General features: G+C 46.8%; 1 protein-coding gene across 1 annotated transcript in view; it reads left to right on the top strand.

Annotated features, from left to right (window-relative positions):
- Nucleotides 1–20,554, top strand: part of LOC146811938 (eukaryotic translation initiation factor 3 subunit C-like) — a 564,017-nt gene that overhangs the window by 109,552 nt on the left and 433,911 nt on the right. Inside the window, exons 4-6 of the mRNA XM_085618906.1 lie at nucleotides 11,965–12,154; nucleotides 12,878–13,003; nucleotides 13,380–13,431. Coding sequence (XP_085475032.1) covers nucleotides 11,965–12,154; nucleotides 12,878–13,003; nucleotides 13,380–13,431 — 368 coding nt within the window. The remainder of the gene's footprint in view (nucleotides 1–11,964; nucleotides 12,155–12,877; nucleotides 13,004–13,379; nucleotides 13,432–20,554) is intronic.

A 20,554-nucleotide genomic window follows, 5' to 3' on the forward strand; every position in this document is an offset into this window, starting at 1 on the left:
GTGGGATTTTTGTGTATTTTTGGTAACAGATATAATATGGGCAATTTGGGGTAATCTTTCTTAAGATAGCAATATTCTTGCCATGTGATTAAACCTTCCATTTGCCACTTTGTAAGTTTATCCCATGTGTCAGTTATGCTAAGATTGTATTCTCTGGTATTACTTTTGCAGTAGAAGGTTATATCATCCAACTGTTTGGTTGCCTCATCAATATACATTCCTCTTCCCCATAATACAATATTGCCCCCTTTATCAGAGGGCCTGATAATTACATTTCTGTCCTCTGCTAGAGAGACAATAAAATCACGTTGTATTTTGGATAAATTAGAGTATGCACAATTGCTTCTAGTTTGTTTGTTTGTTTGATTAATTCTCTAGTCACGACGTCATGAAACGTGTCAATTGCATCATGGGGCATAGCTGGCAGGAAAACAGATTTAGGTTTGAATGGGGTACATGCTGCCCTGTCCATGATAATGTCATCTTGTTCTTGTATGCTCGCTTCTAGCTCTCTTAAAGCAGACACCTCTCCCAAATCATAGACTGTTGGTAGTGTCTCCAAGTCCCCTACTGTTAATTTAGGTACATTTGATTCTATTTGTATGTCATCATTATTTTTCTTGTTGTACAAGTTATGCCACTTCCTAAGTTTGAGCTTCCGTACAAACTTGAATATATCGACTCTGGTGTTTGTATAATTGAAGAGTTCTGTTGGGCAGAAGGTCAAGCCTAAGCAAAGAGTAGTTTTTTCTGCTTCACTTAATGTTCTTGAGGATAAATTTACAATAGTTTTGTTTACCATTGATGCATCCATTATTGTTTTGCTTTTCTGTAGCCCCCCCCTTCTGGTTCCCATGGGCTTTGGATTTGTTAGATCTTTGTCTTGCTTTGAGCCTTCTTCTCTTGGAGCGCCCCTGCCTCTTGATCTCCCTCGTGTTCTGCCTCGGCCTCGAACTGTCTTTGATGTTGTGTTCTTGTTTCTGGTTTCCTCTTGATCTCTGCGGGATCGTAATACTCGGAATTCGTCTAAAAAAGTAGCCGGTTTCTTTATTTCCACATCTGACATGGTACTTGTTGTTGCAATAGAGGCATCAGTATCCGAGTCGTCTGCTTGTACACATTCCTGTTCTTCTTCCTGTCGTGTTGGTTCGCTGGCATATTTTTCATTGGAGTTGTCTTGTTTATACAGATAATCATATTTGGGACTGTATGTTAGAATGCGGCCGCTTTCATAATCTCAACAGTCTCTGTGAAGTTTTCTTTGTTTTCGATATTTTATATCATTTTCATATTTGATTAGTCTTCCTTTGAGATCCTCCTTGAATTTTATAATGCTGTCTTGTTCCGTGTTTTTTTTAAATTCCTTTTCGATTTCAGATATTTCTTTTAGTATGTTGTCACGGTCTTCCCAAGCATATTTGATTAATATGCACAGCATGTTTTTGGAGCATATCGACGTAGTTTGGTATTGAGTAGATTCCCTTCGGGTTTTCCACTCGTGGGTCTGGTATAACTACCGCAATATTCCTGAGACGTGTGTGACATTGAATGCCAATACAACTTTTCACACAGTTTTGAACAATGGACAATGAAGATGAGAGACGCAAAGAGGCGCAAACCCTCTTTGCGGGGGCCCCAGGGAAAGTAAGTGATGGAAACAGGAGTCTTCCAAGTGGTGGGAGGCAACCAGTCTGCAAGATTATGTTGAAAAAAACATGGTTCCTCGAGGACTAAGAATATACATTACACCATCACATGAATCTTTAAATCCACATATGCTGCAGGAATGGGCGGCAAACTCGGCAGCCAGCCAGCCAGGTGAGTTACTGAGGGCCAAAAGAAACTGCAGTACCACAGAATTATTTGAAGTCGAGCAAGACAGAATGATAACCCAGATTGGGTGTTGAGTAAAGCTATGAACAAAGCCAAAGATATCACCAGGGCTAGCACTTTAGGGGACAAGAGTATCACTCCCTTCAAGGAAATAGAATCCAGAATGGTCACTACTTTCAATCAAGATTCTAAAAAACGCGCAAATCTTGGGCGGATAATTGGAATATACTTAATTCTGATCCAATTATTGGTCCGAAAATTGATGACCGGCCCAAAATAACCTACCGCAGAGGTAGAAACCTTAGACATTCTTATCAAAGGTGACATATCTGAAACCAGCAGCCGCAATGTCCACAACTTGAAAGGTTTTTTCCCATGTGGACATTATAGAGCGTGCAAAACTAGTCAGATGGTGAAAGATATAATGGTTCCAGGGAAAAGAAACTACATTCTAACAGTTTCTTGCATGTAGTACCAATTTTGCCATATATGTGCTTGAGTGCCCTTGCAAATTAAGGTACGTGGGCAGTACCGTGTGTATGGTTAAACGGGTACAAGAACATCTTCGGGCCATCACTAATGGTGATATACATTATCCTATTGCCCGCCACTCCAAGAAAAACATCAGTCAAACAATGCTTTATAGAAATTTTATGCCATCGAACAGGTTAACATAGGAAAGAGGGGTGGCAATAGAGAATTGGCATTAAGAAAGAAAGAATCAAAGTGGATCATTGAATTGGAAACTCTTTTCCCCGGGGGTCACAATTTAGATGAAGAATTGGCAACCCACCTTCATGAAAATTGAAAGAGAAATGTAACCCCTTTATTTGTCCATTTTTCTGGATTGTGTGCAAGATTAAAATGAAAATTTATATCTATAAGCGTATGGTTTTTAACAAGGTTCTTAACTTGTTTTGTTACAGGGATCAAGAAGGGACCCTACATCCTTTGTGCTCGATATAGCCCATGGGTTCCCTGTCTCCCTGGTTCATTTATAAGATAAGAGACTTTTCTTTAGTTTGGTGTTGGCACATTTTTCACTGATATAATTTCATAATCATCTTACCTGATAATTGTACATTGCAGTGATACTTCAATATGACTACAGATCATGAATATCTACCAGGGAATAATTGAATGCTTGAAACGATATACACAAAATGCTTTTTATGGTTTTGTTGAACTAACAATGGGTACATCAAGGCACTAGTCCGCCTCTATTTGAAAACTTTCGCAGGAAATCATGTATGAAAATATTTATTGGCACTTGACCAACTTAATTAGTTCATACTTATTTCAAAGTTTTATTACATTCATGCACTAGTCGGAAATATCATGGGTTTCGATTCATCAATTGTGCAATATAATCCATAAATGGCCAGATTTTGGGCAATGTTTCAAGCAAATGGTGTAAAACAATGTATTCAGAAAACAGTATGAACCACATATACGCCTTTCATGGCACATGGCAGCAATAGTGTTATTACGATATTGGATATATAAATTCCCATTTACCATTCCAAGATGGCGCTCTGTTCGTCAGGTCATTTGACTGTAAAAAGCTGCAAGTACATCATTTGTTTATGTATGGTTTACTTATACACGTTTGATTCCCATTGTAACTATCGTGTGAACAAGACACCAGTGTGTGTTGAAACGCGTTACGAAGGAATACAAATCTGGTGACACTCTCTCTCCTGAGTGCGTATTCTACTTTCTTGGATTGTTTTATTTATATATATATATATATATATATATATATATATATATATATATATATATATATATATATATATATATATAGAAGGTTTTTTGAGAGTCTGTGCTTGTTACTCTTAAAGATGTTTCTTGGAGCAGATGGTGGTCAGTAAAGTGGATGCCATGGTAAGTCGTCATTTAATCCTTGGACAATGGTCTTTAAACGATGAACCCACCTTTGTTCCTTTTCGAAAAGTATTCGTTCAACATTGTTGTTTTTCATCGTTAGCATTTCAATAACTGTCCAGTTCCGTTCTTCAGTTGTATGATTCAATTCAAGATGATGTTTACTCATTTTCATTGTTACTTTTTTATTCTTGATATTACTTTTGTGTTCTCCAATTCGTAACTTGACTTTGCGACCAGTCATCCCTATGTATTTCAGCCCGCAAGGGCACGTGATCATATAGACCACATGAGTTGAGGTGCAATTGGTATGTTGTCGCTGTGTCCATACCAGAGTTTCTGAAAGCGGTAGGGTTCTAGTAGCTGTAGTGAGTTTACACACTAAACAGGATCCACATGGGCAGTGTCCTGTAACCGGATTCATATTCCAGGCTGTGGTGACTCTTTTCCAGTCCTAGGTTTGGGACGCGTATGTACCAGTAGCAATTTTTGATTTCTGGTTCTCCTATTTGCGAATCTGTTTTGGCCAGTCCAGGTTTCCCGAAGTGACGATTTTCCAATTTTTATTGATCTTTTTTTACTGCGTTAATAGCTGTATTATAGGTGTGATGCATGTAATAAGGTTATCTGACGGTTCTTCAGATTCAGGGGATATGGTCACAGACGGAGATGACTTACCACATCAACTTTTTGGAACTCAGAGCGGTACACTTGGCCCTGAAGGCGTTCCATCCCTCCTTCAAGACGAACTCCCTGCTAGTTCAGACGGACAATACTACTACCATGTATTACCTCAACAAGCAGGGGGCTCCCGTTCACGCACGCTGTCTCGGGAGGCACAGACTATCTGGAATTGGCTGGTGGCCAGGAACCGAACTATCACGGCAACCCATCTGCCGTGAGTGCAGAATGCCCAAGCCGATGCGCTCAGCAGGCTCGTTCAAGATAATCACGAGTGGGTGCTAAACGACGACGTGCTAAGAGACTTCTTCGCAGAGTGGGGCACTCCGGATATCGATCTGTTCGCTACGGCAGAAAACAGCAAATGCCGCGACTTCGTGTCCAGGTACTACCAACCAGGGACGCTGGGGAATGCACTATGGATCAGCTGGTCGAACAGCTTTCTCTACGCCTTTCCACCCATTCCCCTGATTCCGGCGGTGCTGATCAAGCTGTCGCAATCCAGAGCCAGGATGATCTTGATTGCTCCGGAGTGGCCGAGGCAATGGTGGTTCACCGACCTTCTTCACCGGTCTGTTCTACCACACCGGCGCCTGCCGTGTCGGCCGGACCTTCTCACGAAATTCGGAGGACAGATGGTTCACCCCAATCTCTCGTCCTTGAGTTTGGCAGCATGGCTCCTGAGCTAGTACAGTATGGACACTTGAACCTACCTCAGGACTGTATGGAGATCTTGAAAGAGGCGAAGAGACCGTCTACGAGGACTTCTTACGCCTATAAGTGGAAGAGATTCTGCTTATGGTGCACGGCAAAGGACATTGACCCTACATCCTGTAAAGATGTTATTCTGCCTTATCTGCTGCAGTTAGCTCCATCTGGGCTTAATTTTCAGTCTATTAAAGTTCATCTCGCAGCTTTGACTGCGTATAGAAAGGGCCCTTCCCAAACCTCATTTTTTCAAATCACTGTGATTAAAGATTTTTTGGAGGGTTTGCGTAAGGTGTTTCCCCCTGTTAGACGACCTTCTCCACCATGGGAATTGAACGTGGTGTTGTCCAGATTAATGAGGGAGCCTTTTGAGCCTATTCATAAGGCCTCTTAGCAGCATTTGTCCTGGAAGGCTGCCTTCCTTGTGGCCATTACATCGGCCAGGAGAGTAAGTGAGATTCAGGCTCTGTGTTGTCAAGAGCCGTATACTGTGTTCCATGCTTCTAAAGTGGTAATGCGTACTCATCCTAACTTTTTACCTAAAGTGATATCTGATTTCCATGTAAATCAAATGATAACTTTGCCTACATTTTTTCAGCATCCCTCCTCTCCGGCGGAGAGGTCTCTGCATTCACTAGATGTGCGTAGAGTGTTGAAATTCTATCTAGATAAGACAAAAGACATCCGCAGGTCGGATCAACTGTTTGTAAATTATGGTTCGGTGAGAACTGGTCTAGCTACCTCGAAACAGTCCATCTCCAGATGGATTGTGTCCTGTATTCAGCTCTGTTATCAGAAAGCTAATAAGACATTAGGGGGTAAGCCTACAGCGCATTAGACTAGGGGCAAAGCAGCGACTACAGCTTTGCTTAGGAATGTTCCAATCGCTGACATTTGTAGGCTGCCACCTGGAAGTCGGTCCATACGTTTACAAAGCATTACTGCCTGGACTCTGATGCTAGGGCAGATGCGCAGGTTGGACAGGCTTCGCTGAGGAATTTGTTTGCACAGTAATTTGTTGGTGTTCGGTTTTTACTCCACCGCTGTTTCTTGGTTGGGATGGGCTTGCCATTCTATTAATAGATTATGACTATACACAGAGATACCCCTACTACAGAAGGAGTAGTTTCTTACCTGTAACTCCAGTTCTGTAGTAGGGGTATCTCTGTTATAGTCATAAGCGACCCTCCCTCCTCCCCGGTGGAGTAAACTGACAGTATCAGGCCTGTTATACACCTTCAAAAAGAACTGAAAGTAACTTTCTTTGGCTGTGCATCCTGGGATACCGGGGGTCTCTTGAGAGTTCCTTAAAGGCACGGTATCCTTTTAGCAGACACATAATGACAGCCTATAGGGCTTGTCTGTCCACCCCTTCCTCTCTATTGTTTAAAGGGATTTTGGTGAAGGGAGTGTGATACAATAGAGTAACATGTCGGATGTGAATAAAAATGACATTTAAACTTTATTTTGGCTTTTGTGTTCACTTCAGAGGAAGTGCTGGCCAGTGCAGCCATATTGTTATTAGGCTGTATTATTTTGTCTGTCTCTTAAGTGTCTTTGCAGGTTTGCAAATGCAGGACAGCTTAAGAGATATTTTGATTGCTCCGGGGTCCCCGCACATGGGCGGGACTATTCATAGATCATGACTATAACAGAGATACCCCTACTACAGAACTGGAGTTACAGGTAAGAAACTACTCCTTCTCAGCACATTAAACCCACACTGATGCCAGTGTATGATTTTAATGTACACAGCACCCCAGAGGGCATCTTAGAGGTGCCCCCTTAAACCTAACCTACAATCCACGTCTGCTCTGAGGCTGCCTAGGCTGCCGCCCAGCAGACATGTTGCTGGACCCCTGGGCAGGAGAGCCCCTGCTCTCCTGGGCCTGCAACAATGCACATCCTGTGCGAGGTGCTAAATCGCCTCCCCCAGGATGGGCAGGGGGAAGCTTCAAAGGCATGCCGCCTCTGTGAGCTTCCCCAGGCCCCTGCAACCCCCCACTCTGGCGGGAAGCTTTGGCCAGAAACCTCAAATAAGGACAGGGGATGTGCCAGCCTGCCAACCCCACCCCTCAGGTGGGGGAGGCGAGGTGAAGCACATCTCCGGGCTCTCGCCATCTTGAAGATGGGGAGCCCTATCCTATCAGGACTAGGCTACTGCCCCCCTCCCACAGGAGAAAGGCAGGATAGGGGGTGTACCCACCCCAGGACAGGAACCCATTGGTCCCTGCCCTTCACCTACCTGTAACGCCCCTAAATCTAGTATTTAGGGGCACCCTGAACCTTCCTTCCCCAGATTCCAGATTCAAAACTACAAAGAGCAAGAAGAAAGAAGACCTGCCCTGCAGCTGCTGAAAAGAGGAAGACACCAACTGCTTTGGCCCCAGCCCTACCGGCCTGTCGACCCTCGAACCTGCTCCTGCTCCAACCCGGCATCTCTTGTGGCCAGCAACCTCACCAACCCCGGAGGACCTGGCTATCTTTTGGCTCTAAGCCCCTGGGACTCCCATGAGTAGAGGCTCTACTCAAAACCTAACTCTAATCCCTGGCAGCAGCCCGGAACCGCGAACCCAGCACACTCTGCACCAGCCAAGCCTGGCCAGTGCCGGAGTGAGCAAAGACCCTGAGGACGACGCCACGGCGACTGTGACCCCGAGACCGGCACCCAAGGACCCCCCTCGACACTCCTGAAGAAGCCTGCAGCCTCAGAACAAGGTGCCCCCCCAACCGCGATCAACAGAGGGTAAGATTTCCCAACACCAAAAGGCACCCCCTGCACGCGGCGCCCCACGGCCCCCTGTGCCCAATCCCGGGGTACCTACCTATCCTCCAACTACCCAACTTACCTCTCGAAGTGGTGGTGGCACCTGAAGAGTCCTCGTCCCCGAGCTTGCAGTCTTTTTCTAAACCGGAGATCTCCCATTGAGCGCCCGAAGGCTCAAAAGCACTCTGCACCCAGCCACCCAAGTGGCCCTGGCAGTGAAAACTCTACACCTACCTAGTTCCCCACTTGCCCTGAGTAAGTGACCAGGAGCCCAGCTCCCACAGCCGCGTGGCTTGCCAGTCAGCAGCCACCAACCAAGGCCCCCCTAGCCCTCTTAGGATAACATTGGGCCTAACTCTCTCTGCACCCGGCCGCCCTAGAGCCGCTGAGGGTGAACCAACTGTACCTACCTGACCCTGGGGGACCCCTGAGTCTATTCCCAGAACCTCAACTCTGCCAGTCGAGTATTTACCCTTAAACCGCAAACTCTATTTACCTCCTAGGGTAACATTGACTGGCTTTTTCCTGAAATTTCTTCTAAGTGTGGACTTTTCAAATCTTCAAATATTCACCAAAAATCAGCCGAGTAACGAAAACGAAATTACTCACCTGTTCTTAGGTGAGCTCTCAGTGCTGGATCTTGGTGCCCAGCACTGACTCTGAAAAATACTTACAACTGTACTTACCCTTAACTCAATTTTCTTCCGTAGGAAACCATTGACTGTTTTTCTGTGAAATTTCTTCTAAGTGGCAATTTCTGCAATCTTTAAATATTCTTCAAAAATCGTATATCTGAAAACGTAATTACTTACCTGTTTTGGATAAAGGTCCCAGTACTGAGTCTAGGCACCCAGTACTGGATTACAAAAGTAACGAGAACATACTGTACCTGTAACCTGAATTTTCTTCCATAAGGAATCATTGAATGTTTTCTTTGAAATATTTTCTTAGTGTCAACTTTTAAAATAGCTAAATATTGTTTAAAAATCATTACAGTAATTAAGTTGACTTTCATCACTTGATTCGGAGTACTGACCCAGGACTGAATCTAGGACCCAGTCCTCGAATTCCAAAAGTAATCTAAAAAGTAATCTGTTGCAAATCACTTGAATTTACCATTGAGCTCAATGCATTGGTGTTTAAAATAGAGCTGCCTACTGCAACCACTTGTAACTGTTACATGCTGAGAAAGTATATTTTAAATCCAAGTGTTGGTTCTAAAATAATACAAGCATATATTTTTTATATATAAACCATTGGCCTAGAGTTCAGTTATTGAGTGTGTGAGACCATTTGCTGGCTGAGTGTGTACAACAAATGCTTTACACTGTCCTCTGATACTGCCTTACTGTTCGACCAAGCTACCACTTTAGAGAGTAAGGTTATATCCAACTTTAACCTCTGTCAAACCCTGGGGGACTGTGGACTCTGTACACCCTGTACCTATTGAGGGACAGTATATACAGAGCCACTTTCCCACAGTATGCCTTTGAAGCTTCCCCCTGCCCATCCTGGGGGAGTAGATTTAGCACCTCGCCCAGTATATGCATTGTTGGAGGCCCAGGAGAGCAGGGGCTCTCCTACCCAGGGGTCCAGCAACATGTCTGCTGTGTGGCAGCCTAGGCAGCCTCAGAACTGACGTGGAGCGTAGGTTAGGTTTCAGGGGGCGTCTCTAAGATGCCCTCTGGGGTGGTTGGTACATTAAATCCCACACTGGCATCAGTGTGGGTTTAATGTGCTGAGAAGTTTGATACCAAACTTCTCAGTCTTCAGTCCCGCCATTATGGTGCTGTGGAGTTCGTGTTTGAGCTCCCAGCACCATGTACTCTTAAATGGCAGCACTGCACTTACAGGGCCCAGGAATGGACCTGGGTACTGTAGGGGCACAGGGCTCCTGCCTCTGAGCCCACACCACTGGCATAGGGCACCCAGCTAGAGGGGTGGCTGATGAATGCTAGGGCAGTGTAGGTTGTGGGCATGGCACACAGGGATGTGTGCCATGTTGACTCTGTTTTGTCTTGTACCCAGACACTCAGCCTGCCAGGGCAGTGTGTGGGTGTTAGGGTACAGGGCCTCTAAGGGTGGCACAATGAGTGCTGCAGCCCTTAGAGGCCTTACCTGGTCACAAGGCCCTGGGTACTTAGGGTACCACTTACCAGGGGCTGACATGTGGCCAGGGTTTGCCAATTTGGTTTCGAGGTTTTTGTTTAGGGAAGGGACATAGGCCCTGGGCACCTGATTGGCAGGAGTCCAGGGCACACTCAGTCAAAGTACATTCAGCAATTCAGCAAAAAGTGGGGACATACCATGCAAGAAAGATGGCACTTTCTCACAAATGCCTCTTTGGCCTTCCGGCCCTAAACAGTGCAACAACGAACATGTTTTTCTTCTGCACTTAGAGACCCTCCACAGACTCTGGCATGATGAAGGAAAACCTTCTTCCACTTACACCAACAAATGTTTGGGTCCCCAGGGGAGGATAAAAAGAATGGTAGCGGGGCAATATTGGGCATTATGTACTTACTATATCAACTAAGCCAGCACCAACTCTGTAGAAAGGAAAGCAAATAATCACCCTAGATGCACATTAACTGTACACACGTGCACTAGAGAACAAATAGAAGACCTATTGATTGTCCCAACTAAATCCTCTTGCACATATCCACAGTTGGAAGCATAATTGGAAGTCACAACCAAAATGAAGATTATGTTAAGAATGAAATTCCACAGCTGAAAACATAAAAGTAACCTCCACACCAGTGTGCTATACCACACCAGATAAGCATCCACCACCCCTGTGTATGACACCCACACCAGACTACCCCTGTAGTTTTATAAAACAACAAAAAAATAACTAATATAAAAAACTCACTGCACCAGGCTTGTGCAGGCACAAGGCGCTTGAATAGCGAACAAGTGCTTTCCAAGTAACCAGGAACCCCTACAGGCTGATCGCGAAGATGTGAGAAGGCTGCTTTGTCAGACAAAATTCAGGACGCGCCGAGGCAGAAGTCGCTGTCCTGACACAGACTTGTTTTTACAACTTGCTCAGCGAACATGCCCCGTTCCCTATGAGCAGCGCATTGGTGCGGAACCCACCAAGCAATCCAGGCTCAAATTATGCCTACTCCAGGAAACTGTGATGTCTGTCTTCACTGCGTGCACTGCTCCTGATCTACTTAATGCCCACACTGAGAAACGCGTTACCAGGGAAACCACCCAACAATCCCAATATTCGTAACAAAGTACACCGTTTGTGACGTGGCAGCACGCAGACCTGCACGGCCGCCACGAAGAAAAAGCTCAAACAGCATACGAACACGTGCTCTCTTCGCACAAACAAGCCCACTAGTGAGGCACTTAACCACGTGCAGCTGCAGGCTGCAGTGTACATTCAAATGCCTCGCGGTGCAGACATCCAACTGTAAGTTAACGTAGCGCACGCTCACAAATTAACGTAGAACACACCGCAGAACGTGTCCAGGTGGAGTTGAATCTGCAAACAGCACCCGTTTTAAGGGGAAAAGTAGAGCTCCAGCAATACGTTGAGGCTTTTCTATAGAGCAGCAGCCGAAAAGTTGAAAACCCAGGGTCCTTATTCAAAGTCCTCCAGCTCGTCCATGTGGAGAGGTTTGAGCGCCTCCAGAAAGGGTGTTGAATTGGTTCTTTAATAAGTTACTCTGCATACATAAGCGTCCCATCCATTAAGGCGATCAGAAGCTAACTGACGCAGCAAAGCCCTGGAGCTAATAGGCATTCTAACTCTGTCATTCTCAGAATACCCAGGGAAAAGGATTCTGAATATTTACACATAACGAATCTTGTTAAAAGGGTACCACCAGTTTAGTTCCCTAGTGATATTTCCTGATTGTTTTACCTAGTAAGCATTCTGTTCCCAGTGACATGTGCCATTTACCATCTATATTAGTCTTTGGGTCCTCGTTGTATTCTAGTGAAAATATCTGGAAGACTTTGTGTCCCCAGTGCAAAGTGCTAGTTGCAATCTCTGGTAGTATTTGAATATTATATGTTGGTCTCTAGGAAGCATCTTGAATCCTTCACCGTTTGTATATTTCTTTTCAAAATAGGTTTGATGAGCTGTCTAACCTGATCAAGACTATTCGCAATGCTATGAAGATCCGGGATGTCACCAAGTGCCTGGAGGAATTTGAGTTACTGGGCAAGGCATACTCCAAGGCCAAAACTATTGTGGACAAGGAGGGTGTCCCTAAATTCTATATCCGGCTCTTAGCAGATCTGGAGGACTACCTCAATGAGGTGAGTGATTAAGTTCTTCTAGATCAGCTGTGAGCTCGCAGGGCTGGCCAAAGACCTCGGATGAGGTCTGCCTCTGGACTCATTGGTGTAAGGCTGCAGGTTTTCTCAGTGGGGTGAAGGGAATCATGGAGGACCTTTTCAGTGGCTTGATGGAAACTGAAGTATTTGGTCAATGACAAAGGGAAACTTATTTCCTCAAGATGTTCAGTTGGGTGAAGTGGACAACAAACTTGGGAGATTTCTTCCACGGTGCAGAAGAGTTACTAAACCTACCTTAAGAACATTGTGAGATCACATTGAAGTATGCAAAGAGCCTAATGTGGTTTCCAGGGTACAGGCAGTTGGTGAAATGTTCTCTATACTGTTTTCATGCATGTATAAAAGACGTGCATGTTTTTTTTTTTTTTTTTAAAGGAAAGTCGCCAAAATTGTATTTAACAAGTTCCCTCCCCTATTTCTCCAGCAGTGCCACTAAGTAGGCTACTTCTTTCAAGATTTTTGTAACGTGTGTGGAGGCTATCGCAAACTCTCATTTGAACGTAGGTTCCATATTCACATTTGCTTCAACACGCTCTTTTTTCTTTGTTCTAAAACAACCTGCCGTGATCTTGCTAGATTATTTTTCAGTTGATTCCTCCCACTTCACATTCATCCCTCGCATACTACTGTTGTGTACGCAATTGTGAATTCTTGTTTTCTCTGCTACAATTTTACTTTTGGCAGATCTGGGAGGATAAGGAGGGTAAAAAAAAGATGAACAAAAACAATGCAAAGGCCCTGAGCACTCTGCGTCAGAAAATCCGGAAGTACAACAGGGACTTCGAAGCACAGATCACTGCTTATAAACAGGTGAGGTGAAAGGCACTACTGCACTGTTAGGTATTGATTACTGCAGGTAAAGGTCTGGTTGTGCTGTTGAGGTTTTATGCCTGATCATGCTGGATGAGCATCAGATGTACAGCTAGATACTCAAAGTATTGTTCAGTATAGGAGGACAAATAAAAAAGCTGGACTATTGAAGTTAATTGCTGACTGCTAGGATGACACCACCTTAAGTTTAAGATGTTACTGCTGGTTGCAAATGGGAGAGATGCTGCTGCTTTTCCAAGTTTGGGTAATCAAATTTCTTAGCTATTAAATAGATAGTTATATATTATCCATTTATTGCACTTCACTAGTTTTTGAATCACTTGTCAATCTGGTTCATTTATTTTGTTTCTTCAAGAATCCAGAAGAGTCTGCTGATGAAGATGAGGAGAAAAATGAAGATTCTGAAGGTAATGGAGAATAGTTTGGTTATTGCAGAGTTCTGGATCCCACCCACATATGGAGCAAATAATCGGACAATGCTTGCTCCTAATTAAATCTGGAATTTAGGTAGAGGAGGTTGCTATTTATTGACTGGCTTGCACACAGGACTTTTAAACAGTAAATCAACATGGGCTGTATGCCCTCCCTAGATCTATTAAGTTGCCCACGGATTTTGATATCTCCAGAATATCTATGTTTAAGCCCAACTTTCCCTGTGTAAGACATTCATACATGTGTTGGGCTGTAGGAGGAATAATCCTTTGTGATTCAGTTGCTGCTTCCATTGTAGGACCTGTCCCTCTTACTCCAGTGTGCGCTTCTTTAATTCACTCTACCACTGTCCTTAGGTTTAACATCATTGTCCCTTTTTTTCCTTCCCTGACATTTTCTTTTCCTAAGGCCCTTTTTTATAATCCCTGATTCTGAAGTTTGACTGAACCAATCTTCCTCACTTCCCATTACTACGCTTTGGGAGAATCATTTGGTTTTGTCTTAAATATTTTTTCTTACAAATAGTACAGTACAGGAGATGCAATAACAAAATAGGTACTTAGCAATAGGAGTTTTTTTGGGGGGTAAAAACACTTTTATTGATTTTAACAAACCGCTCCCATAGATGGTACAGAGCATAAAGGCACAAAGTGTATTTTTGTCATCCTAGCAGCCGAACATTAAGGCAACAATGTATAAAACATAGTATAACAGCACATGACTGCATGCAATCTCTGAGCCCGTCACCCCGTGTGTGAGCTATGTACATCAGGGTCTTGTGAGTGAATATGAGTTGTTTTGAGTTTGCTGGATTCACATGCTGTGCATCTATTCCACCATCTAGTGCGTGAGTTCAGAATTGTGTTTCGTAGTCCAGGAGTGTTTTTTCTATCTAATTTCCCCTCCCACCTCCTTTTTCAGCATAGTCGTCCACTATTTGGTGGGAAGTCAGTTTAGTTTTGCAGCATGAATCCTTTTCTGGATTCACATGCTGTGTATTGATTTTGTAGTGGTATTTGCCCCTTTGTGGTGGTCTGGTTGAAATTGGCTTGAGTTTACAATCTGATAGAGACTACTAGCCGCAGATTCCTTTACGTAGAATTATCCCCAGGCGTGAGACTGAACCTGTAAAACCCTCTTTGCCCCAGCATCTCTGCTTGCCGGGGGGGGGGGGACTGGCGGTACCACGGGACTCCACCCTGACATCGTCAGCGGGCGTGACGTCAGCGAGGTCACATAAGCCCCACCCTGGCGCTCTAACATCAGTTTCCTTCTTTTCCATGTGCAACGTGGATCCGGATCGTGCCCCTGCCTGTTTTCAGGCCTTCTTTTTCACGCTTCGCGTGGTGGGACAGTGCGAATGCCTTCGGGTTTTAAGGCGTGCAAGTCTTGCGCGCGTCAGATGTCGGTGACAGACCTTCATCCGATTTGCATGTGCTGGTTGGGTAAGCACCATGATTCCACGGACTGCGATGCTTGCAAGCATCTGAAGCCTAAGTCCCGGCTTCCTGTTTCAGGGGATACGGCCCGCCTTGATGTCATCTAAGGGTGGATTGCTGTTATTCTTCTGTTCCGGGCTTGTTGCCCTTCTCTGTTGTGGATTGTGCTTGCACTTTCTCTCTCTTCTGCTATGGTGCTTTTTCCACATGCTTTCTGCCTCCTGGGAGTCTGTCGCCTTGGCTGGCAAGGGTGTTCCTCGGAGCGGTACTTTTGTTCTTTCGCTGCTATGGCTTTTTGTATCTTAGTGCTTGGCACTTTTCCAACTGGTGCGGTTTCTCACCTTTCGTTTCTCTCTTGTCTATTTCACTAATTTTTCGCACACTGTTCCGGTACTCCACAGTTTTGTGATGGCTCCGTGTTGTGGCATAAAAAATGTCTCCGAACAAAACTGATGTCAGCGTGCCGGGGTGGGGCTTATGTGACCTCGTTGACGTCACGCCCGCGGACGACGTCAGGGCGGCGTTGCATGGCACCGTCTCCCCGGCACGCAGAGATGCTGGGGCAAAGGTTTTCCGGGTTGTGTCTCAAGCCTGGGGATAAATCTACGTTAAAGAATCGGCGGCTAGAATTGTCTCTACCAGATACACTGTTACCGAAGGAAAGTAACTTGTACAACAGTGTCGTAATACCCTGTCCCACCTGTGCTTCCTTGTTTATCTGGATTTCCACACAGTGTTTTGTAAAAGTGTGTGTGTGAATGACCATGTCACAGCCATGCAGATGTCGCCAATAGGTACATTTGCTAGGAATTCTAGTGTTCCCATTTTTTCTCGCCAGGTTATCACACTGCGATGTCGGAGTCTATGGTTCTTAAAAAAAATTTAAAACTAAAAAAGACCTTGGAGCCCACCCGTTACTTACCATTGGTTGCTTTCAAGGCCACTCATGGTCTTGCTTTTCATTGGTTAGCTGGTCCCAGGCTCTTCCCTTCGTTTTTAGGTCTCGCCTGGCGTCAGGTAGGTACTGTTACACCCCAGCCGGGTGCAGAGTGAGTTAGGCCCAAGGTTATCCTATGGGAGGCAGGGGGGCCTTGTTTGGTGGCTGCTGACTAGCAGGACACGCGGCGGTGGGAGCTGGGCTCCTGGTCACTTGCTCAGGGCAAATGGGGAAGTAGGTAGGAATAGAAGTTGCACTGCCAGGGTGTTGGAAAAACCCACTCCCACTCTGGAAGGGTGGTGGTGGACTTCCCGAACACACTGTGGTAGCTTGGCTCGAGTGGTCAGGAAACAGGCACCGTGCTAAGCATACGTTATACCCATACAATAACCATGCGTGCATCCGTTCCAAAAACGACTCTACACCGTAAAGATTATGAAAATATCTTTCTTTATCTTCTTTTTCTCTTAGTTGCTGATTAGATAAATAATTACACAATCACAATATACAAACTTTTTAAATAGTGCAGGTCAACTAAATACTGGCTTAATGATTCAATAAATAGGGGTGATCATAAATATTAAAGACAAAAATATAAGTGCAGTTAATACAGGCAATTAAATATTCTGAGGCAATAAATACTGTAACCCAATAAATATTGTGCATCAATAAATACTGTGGACCAATAAATACAGTGAAGCAATAAATAGGTTAAATACAATAAATACAGTGGCCCCAATAAGTAATTAAAAGCTGACAGTGACACTCTTATAATCAGATCACATTTGAGATTACTATGGGCTAATTTGGCCCAGGCACAGCTTGTGGGGATGTGGAAGGCTTGAGGGTGTCTACTCCCTGGCTTGGACAAGGCTGAGGCCTAAACTGAGGTAGATCAAGGGGGGAATACCAGAGACCTGGCTCTCTCACTCTACACAACCCCTCTAAAGTAGTCTCAGCTCACCCCGGGCACAGTCCAGCTGGTTCCAGCACCTCTCTAACCCCTAGAGTAGTCTCTTAGGATTCCACAGGGCCTGTGGCGCCCTCTATTCCACTTACTGCCCTTTTTCTGAAGTTCCGACGCCGCTGGAGTCGTGTCGACGCCGTGAGGCGGATCCGGTTCGATGTCGGCGGCCTCGGCACAATGTCCGTTCCTGACGACGCCGGTAGGCGACTCCGGTTCGATGTCGGCGGCCTCGGCTCGATCTCGATCTCGACCTCCGATTCGATGACGTCGGGCAGTCTTGACTTGATGTCTACTTCGGGCGGCTCCGGTCCGATGGCAACCTCGGCTTCGATGACGTCGGCCGGCCTTGCCTCGATGTCGACTTCCGGCGGCTCCGGAGTGCGATCTCCACTCCCGACCTCCGGTGCTCCTCTCCTCAGGTTCCCGGCGACTCCGGAGTGCGACCTCCACTCCCGACCTCCGGCACGATTCTCTCAGGTTCCGGCGACTCCGGAGTGCGATCTCCACTCCCGACCTCCGGCACACTTCACCTCGGTCTCCGACGACTCCGGAGGGCGGACTTCCCTCCTCCGATGACGCCGCTCACTCGACCTCGGGTGACTTCCTCCTCGACCTCTGGTACTCTCTACGACCTCTGACGGCGCCCTCTCTCGACCTCTGGCGGCTCCGGGTACGACGTCTGCTTTTCCAGTCAGCGCCGCTTCTCCACCTCGGGCTCCAGGTCTCCGGCTACTCGACGTCGGACTCCAGGGAAACCAGTATTCAGGTCAGGATCTTGCTATTCTTTGGTTCTAAGGCCTGTTCCTGCTGTCCAGGTCCTTAGGATGGTTTTTCTTGCTTCTCCCCACACAGGGCTCCAGGCTGGGCTCAGTCAGTAGGGACTAGTATCAAGGGTGGGTTTATGGACCCCACTCCAGGCACAAGTTTCCACCCCTTCTGCTTCACTCCTTCCTCCTTCAGGTTTCTGCTGCTCACTCTTCACCAGTCAGGTGCCAACTGCCAGCTCCAACTGCCAACTCTCTGTCTTAGCTTCCCAACATTCTAAACCGCCTCCAACGGTCACAGGGTTCTGGAATGTTATGGAAGGTGCTAGTAGGTTCCAGTGGATGCTGGTGATGTCACAGGTGGCCACCATTTTGTGCTCCAGGCCCTCAGACAGAAGTTTCAGGGGTAGATAAAATGGCTCCCTGAATCTGCATCAACACTACAAAAGTCTGGTGGTTCCCAAAAAGGAAAAATACCAACAGGGTTTGAGGCAAAAGTGGGACAAAATAAATAATGATGAGGAGGGACCACCCAAAGGGCTGACAGGTCTAACACGCGTCCCCCCCAGCTGAAAGTGGGGAGAGCTACCCAACCCCTTGGGAGTTCTCATCACTAAGGCGGAAATACCTTGAGAGACCGTCTGCATTGGCGTGGTCCACTCCAGGCCGATGTTCCACCTGAAAGTCCATTCCCTGTAGGGAAATAGACCACCTCAACAACTTGGGATTCTCCCCCTTCATCTGCATCAGCCAACGAAGGGGTCTGTGGTCGGTCTGAACTAGGAAGTGCGATCCAAACAGGTATGGCCGCAACTTCTTCAGAGCCCATACCACTGCAAAGGCTTCACGCTCTATTGCACTCCACTTCTGTTCCCTGGGAAGTAGTCTCCGGGATAGGAAGACCACGGGTTGATCCAGACCCTCTTCGTTGAGTTGCGATAACACTGCCCCAATGCCATGTTCTGATGCATCTGTCTGGACAATGAACTTCTTGGAAAAGTCTGGGGCCCTTAAGACCGGGGCCTCGCACATGGCTTTCTTCAATCTCACAAAGGCCTGCTGACAAGCCTCCGTCCAGACTACCCGTCGAGGTTGTTTCTTGGACGTGAGCTCCGTGAGGGGGGCTACGATGGTACCGTACCCCTTCACGAAGCGGCGGTAATAACCCGTGAGGCCCAGAAAGGCTCGGACCTCAGTCTGTGTCTTGGGGGGTTCCCAGGCCATGATGGCCTCGATCTTCGCCTGGAGGGGTTGCACCGCTCCCCTACCCACCAAGTGTCCAAGGTACACTACCGACCCCTGCCCGATCTGGCACTTGCTGGCCTTGATCGTCAATCCAGCTTGTCTCAGGGCCTGGAGAACAGCTTGCAGGTGACGCAAGTGATCCTCCCAGCTGTTACTGAAGACGGCTATGTCATCCAGATAAGCAGCAGAGAAACTCTCCATTCCGGTGAGGATCTGGTTTACCAGGCGCTGAAACGTGGCAGGTGTGTTCTTGAGCCCAAAGGGCATCACACAGAACTGGTAGTGGCCATTGGGCGTGGAGAAGGCTGACCTTTCCCTTGCTCCATCAGTCAAAGAGATCTGCCAGTACCCAGAAGTAAGGTCAAAGGTACTTAGATATTGGGCAGCTCCCAGCCGGTCAATCAATTCATCCGCCCTAGGGATCGGATGAGCATCAGTTTTGGTCACTGAATTCAGTCCCCGGTAGTCCACACAGAACCTCAGTTCTGGTTGGGCACCCGGTGGTGCAGCTTTTGGTACTAACACCACCGGACTGGACCAGGGGCTGCTAGAAGGTTCAATCACTCCTAGCTCCAGCATCTTAGTGACTTCACTGTGAATGCTGGCCTTCACCTTGTCTGACATCCGGTAGATCTTGGACTTCACAGGTGGGCTGTCTCCTGTGTCCACGTCATGGACGCACAGGTGAGTCCTACCCGGGACAAGGGAGAACAACGAAGAGTACTGTCCCAGGACCTGGCGGCAGTCCTCCCGCTGTTCAGGAGTTAGAGATGGGGAGAGAATCACTCCCTCCACCGACCCATCCTTTTCTTGAGACGCAAACAAATCAGGGAGAGGCTCGCTTTCCACGTCCTCTCCTCCGTCAGTCACCATCATCAAGATGACTTCGGGCCTCTCGTGGTGGGGTTTGAGGCGGTTGGCGTGCAGCACCCGTAGGGGCTGACGAGGGGTCTTCAGGTCCACCAAGTAGGTAGCCTTACCCTTCTTCTCCAACACCTCAAAGGGTCCTGACCAGCGATCCTGGAGGGCGCTAAGCTCTCCTGGTTCGATCACCCACACCTTCTGGCCAGGCTCCAACTCCACTGGGTGAGCGTTGTGGTCATACCACGCCTTCATTACTGCTTGGCTGGCTTCCAAGTTGTCAGAAGCTTGCTTCCACAACTTAGCCATTTGGCTCCGGAAGGCCAGCATGTAGCTCACCACATCCTGGGGAAGCTTTCTGGGAGTTCTTTCCCATCCGTCTCTCACCAGGTTGAGAGGTCCACGTACAGGGTGCCCATACAGAAGCTCGAAGGGGCTGAAGCCCACTCCCTTCTGTGGCACTTCCCTGTAGGAGAACAATAAACAGGGTAGGAGGACGTCCCATTTCCTCCGCAGGCTTTCAGGCAGACTTCTGATCATGCCTTTCAAGGTTTTGTTAAACCTCTCCACCAGACCATTGGTCTGGGGGTGGTAAGGAGTTGTGAACCGGTAGGTCACTCCACACTCCTTCCACATGGCCCGCATGTACGCTGACATGAAGTTGGTCCCCCTGTCGGACACAACTTCCTTGGGAAAACCCACTCGGGTAAAGATTCCCATCAGGGCCCTAGCCACAACAGGTGCTGTTATGGTCCTCAGAGGTATTGCCTCTGGGTACCGTGTGGCATGATCCACCAGGACCAGGATAAACCTGTGACCAGCTGACGTTGGCGGATCTAACGGACCCACAATGTCGATGCCCACCCTTTCAAAGGGGGTGCTAAC

The sequence above is a fragment of the Triturus cristatus genome, chromosome 7 (genome assembly GCF_964204655.1).
Source record: "Triturus cristatus chromosome 7, aTriCri1.1, whole genome shotgun sequence".
Classification (NCBI taxonomy): domain Eukaryota; kingdom Metazoa; phylum Chordata; class Amphibia; order Caudata; family Salamandridae; genus Triturus; species Triturus cristatus.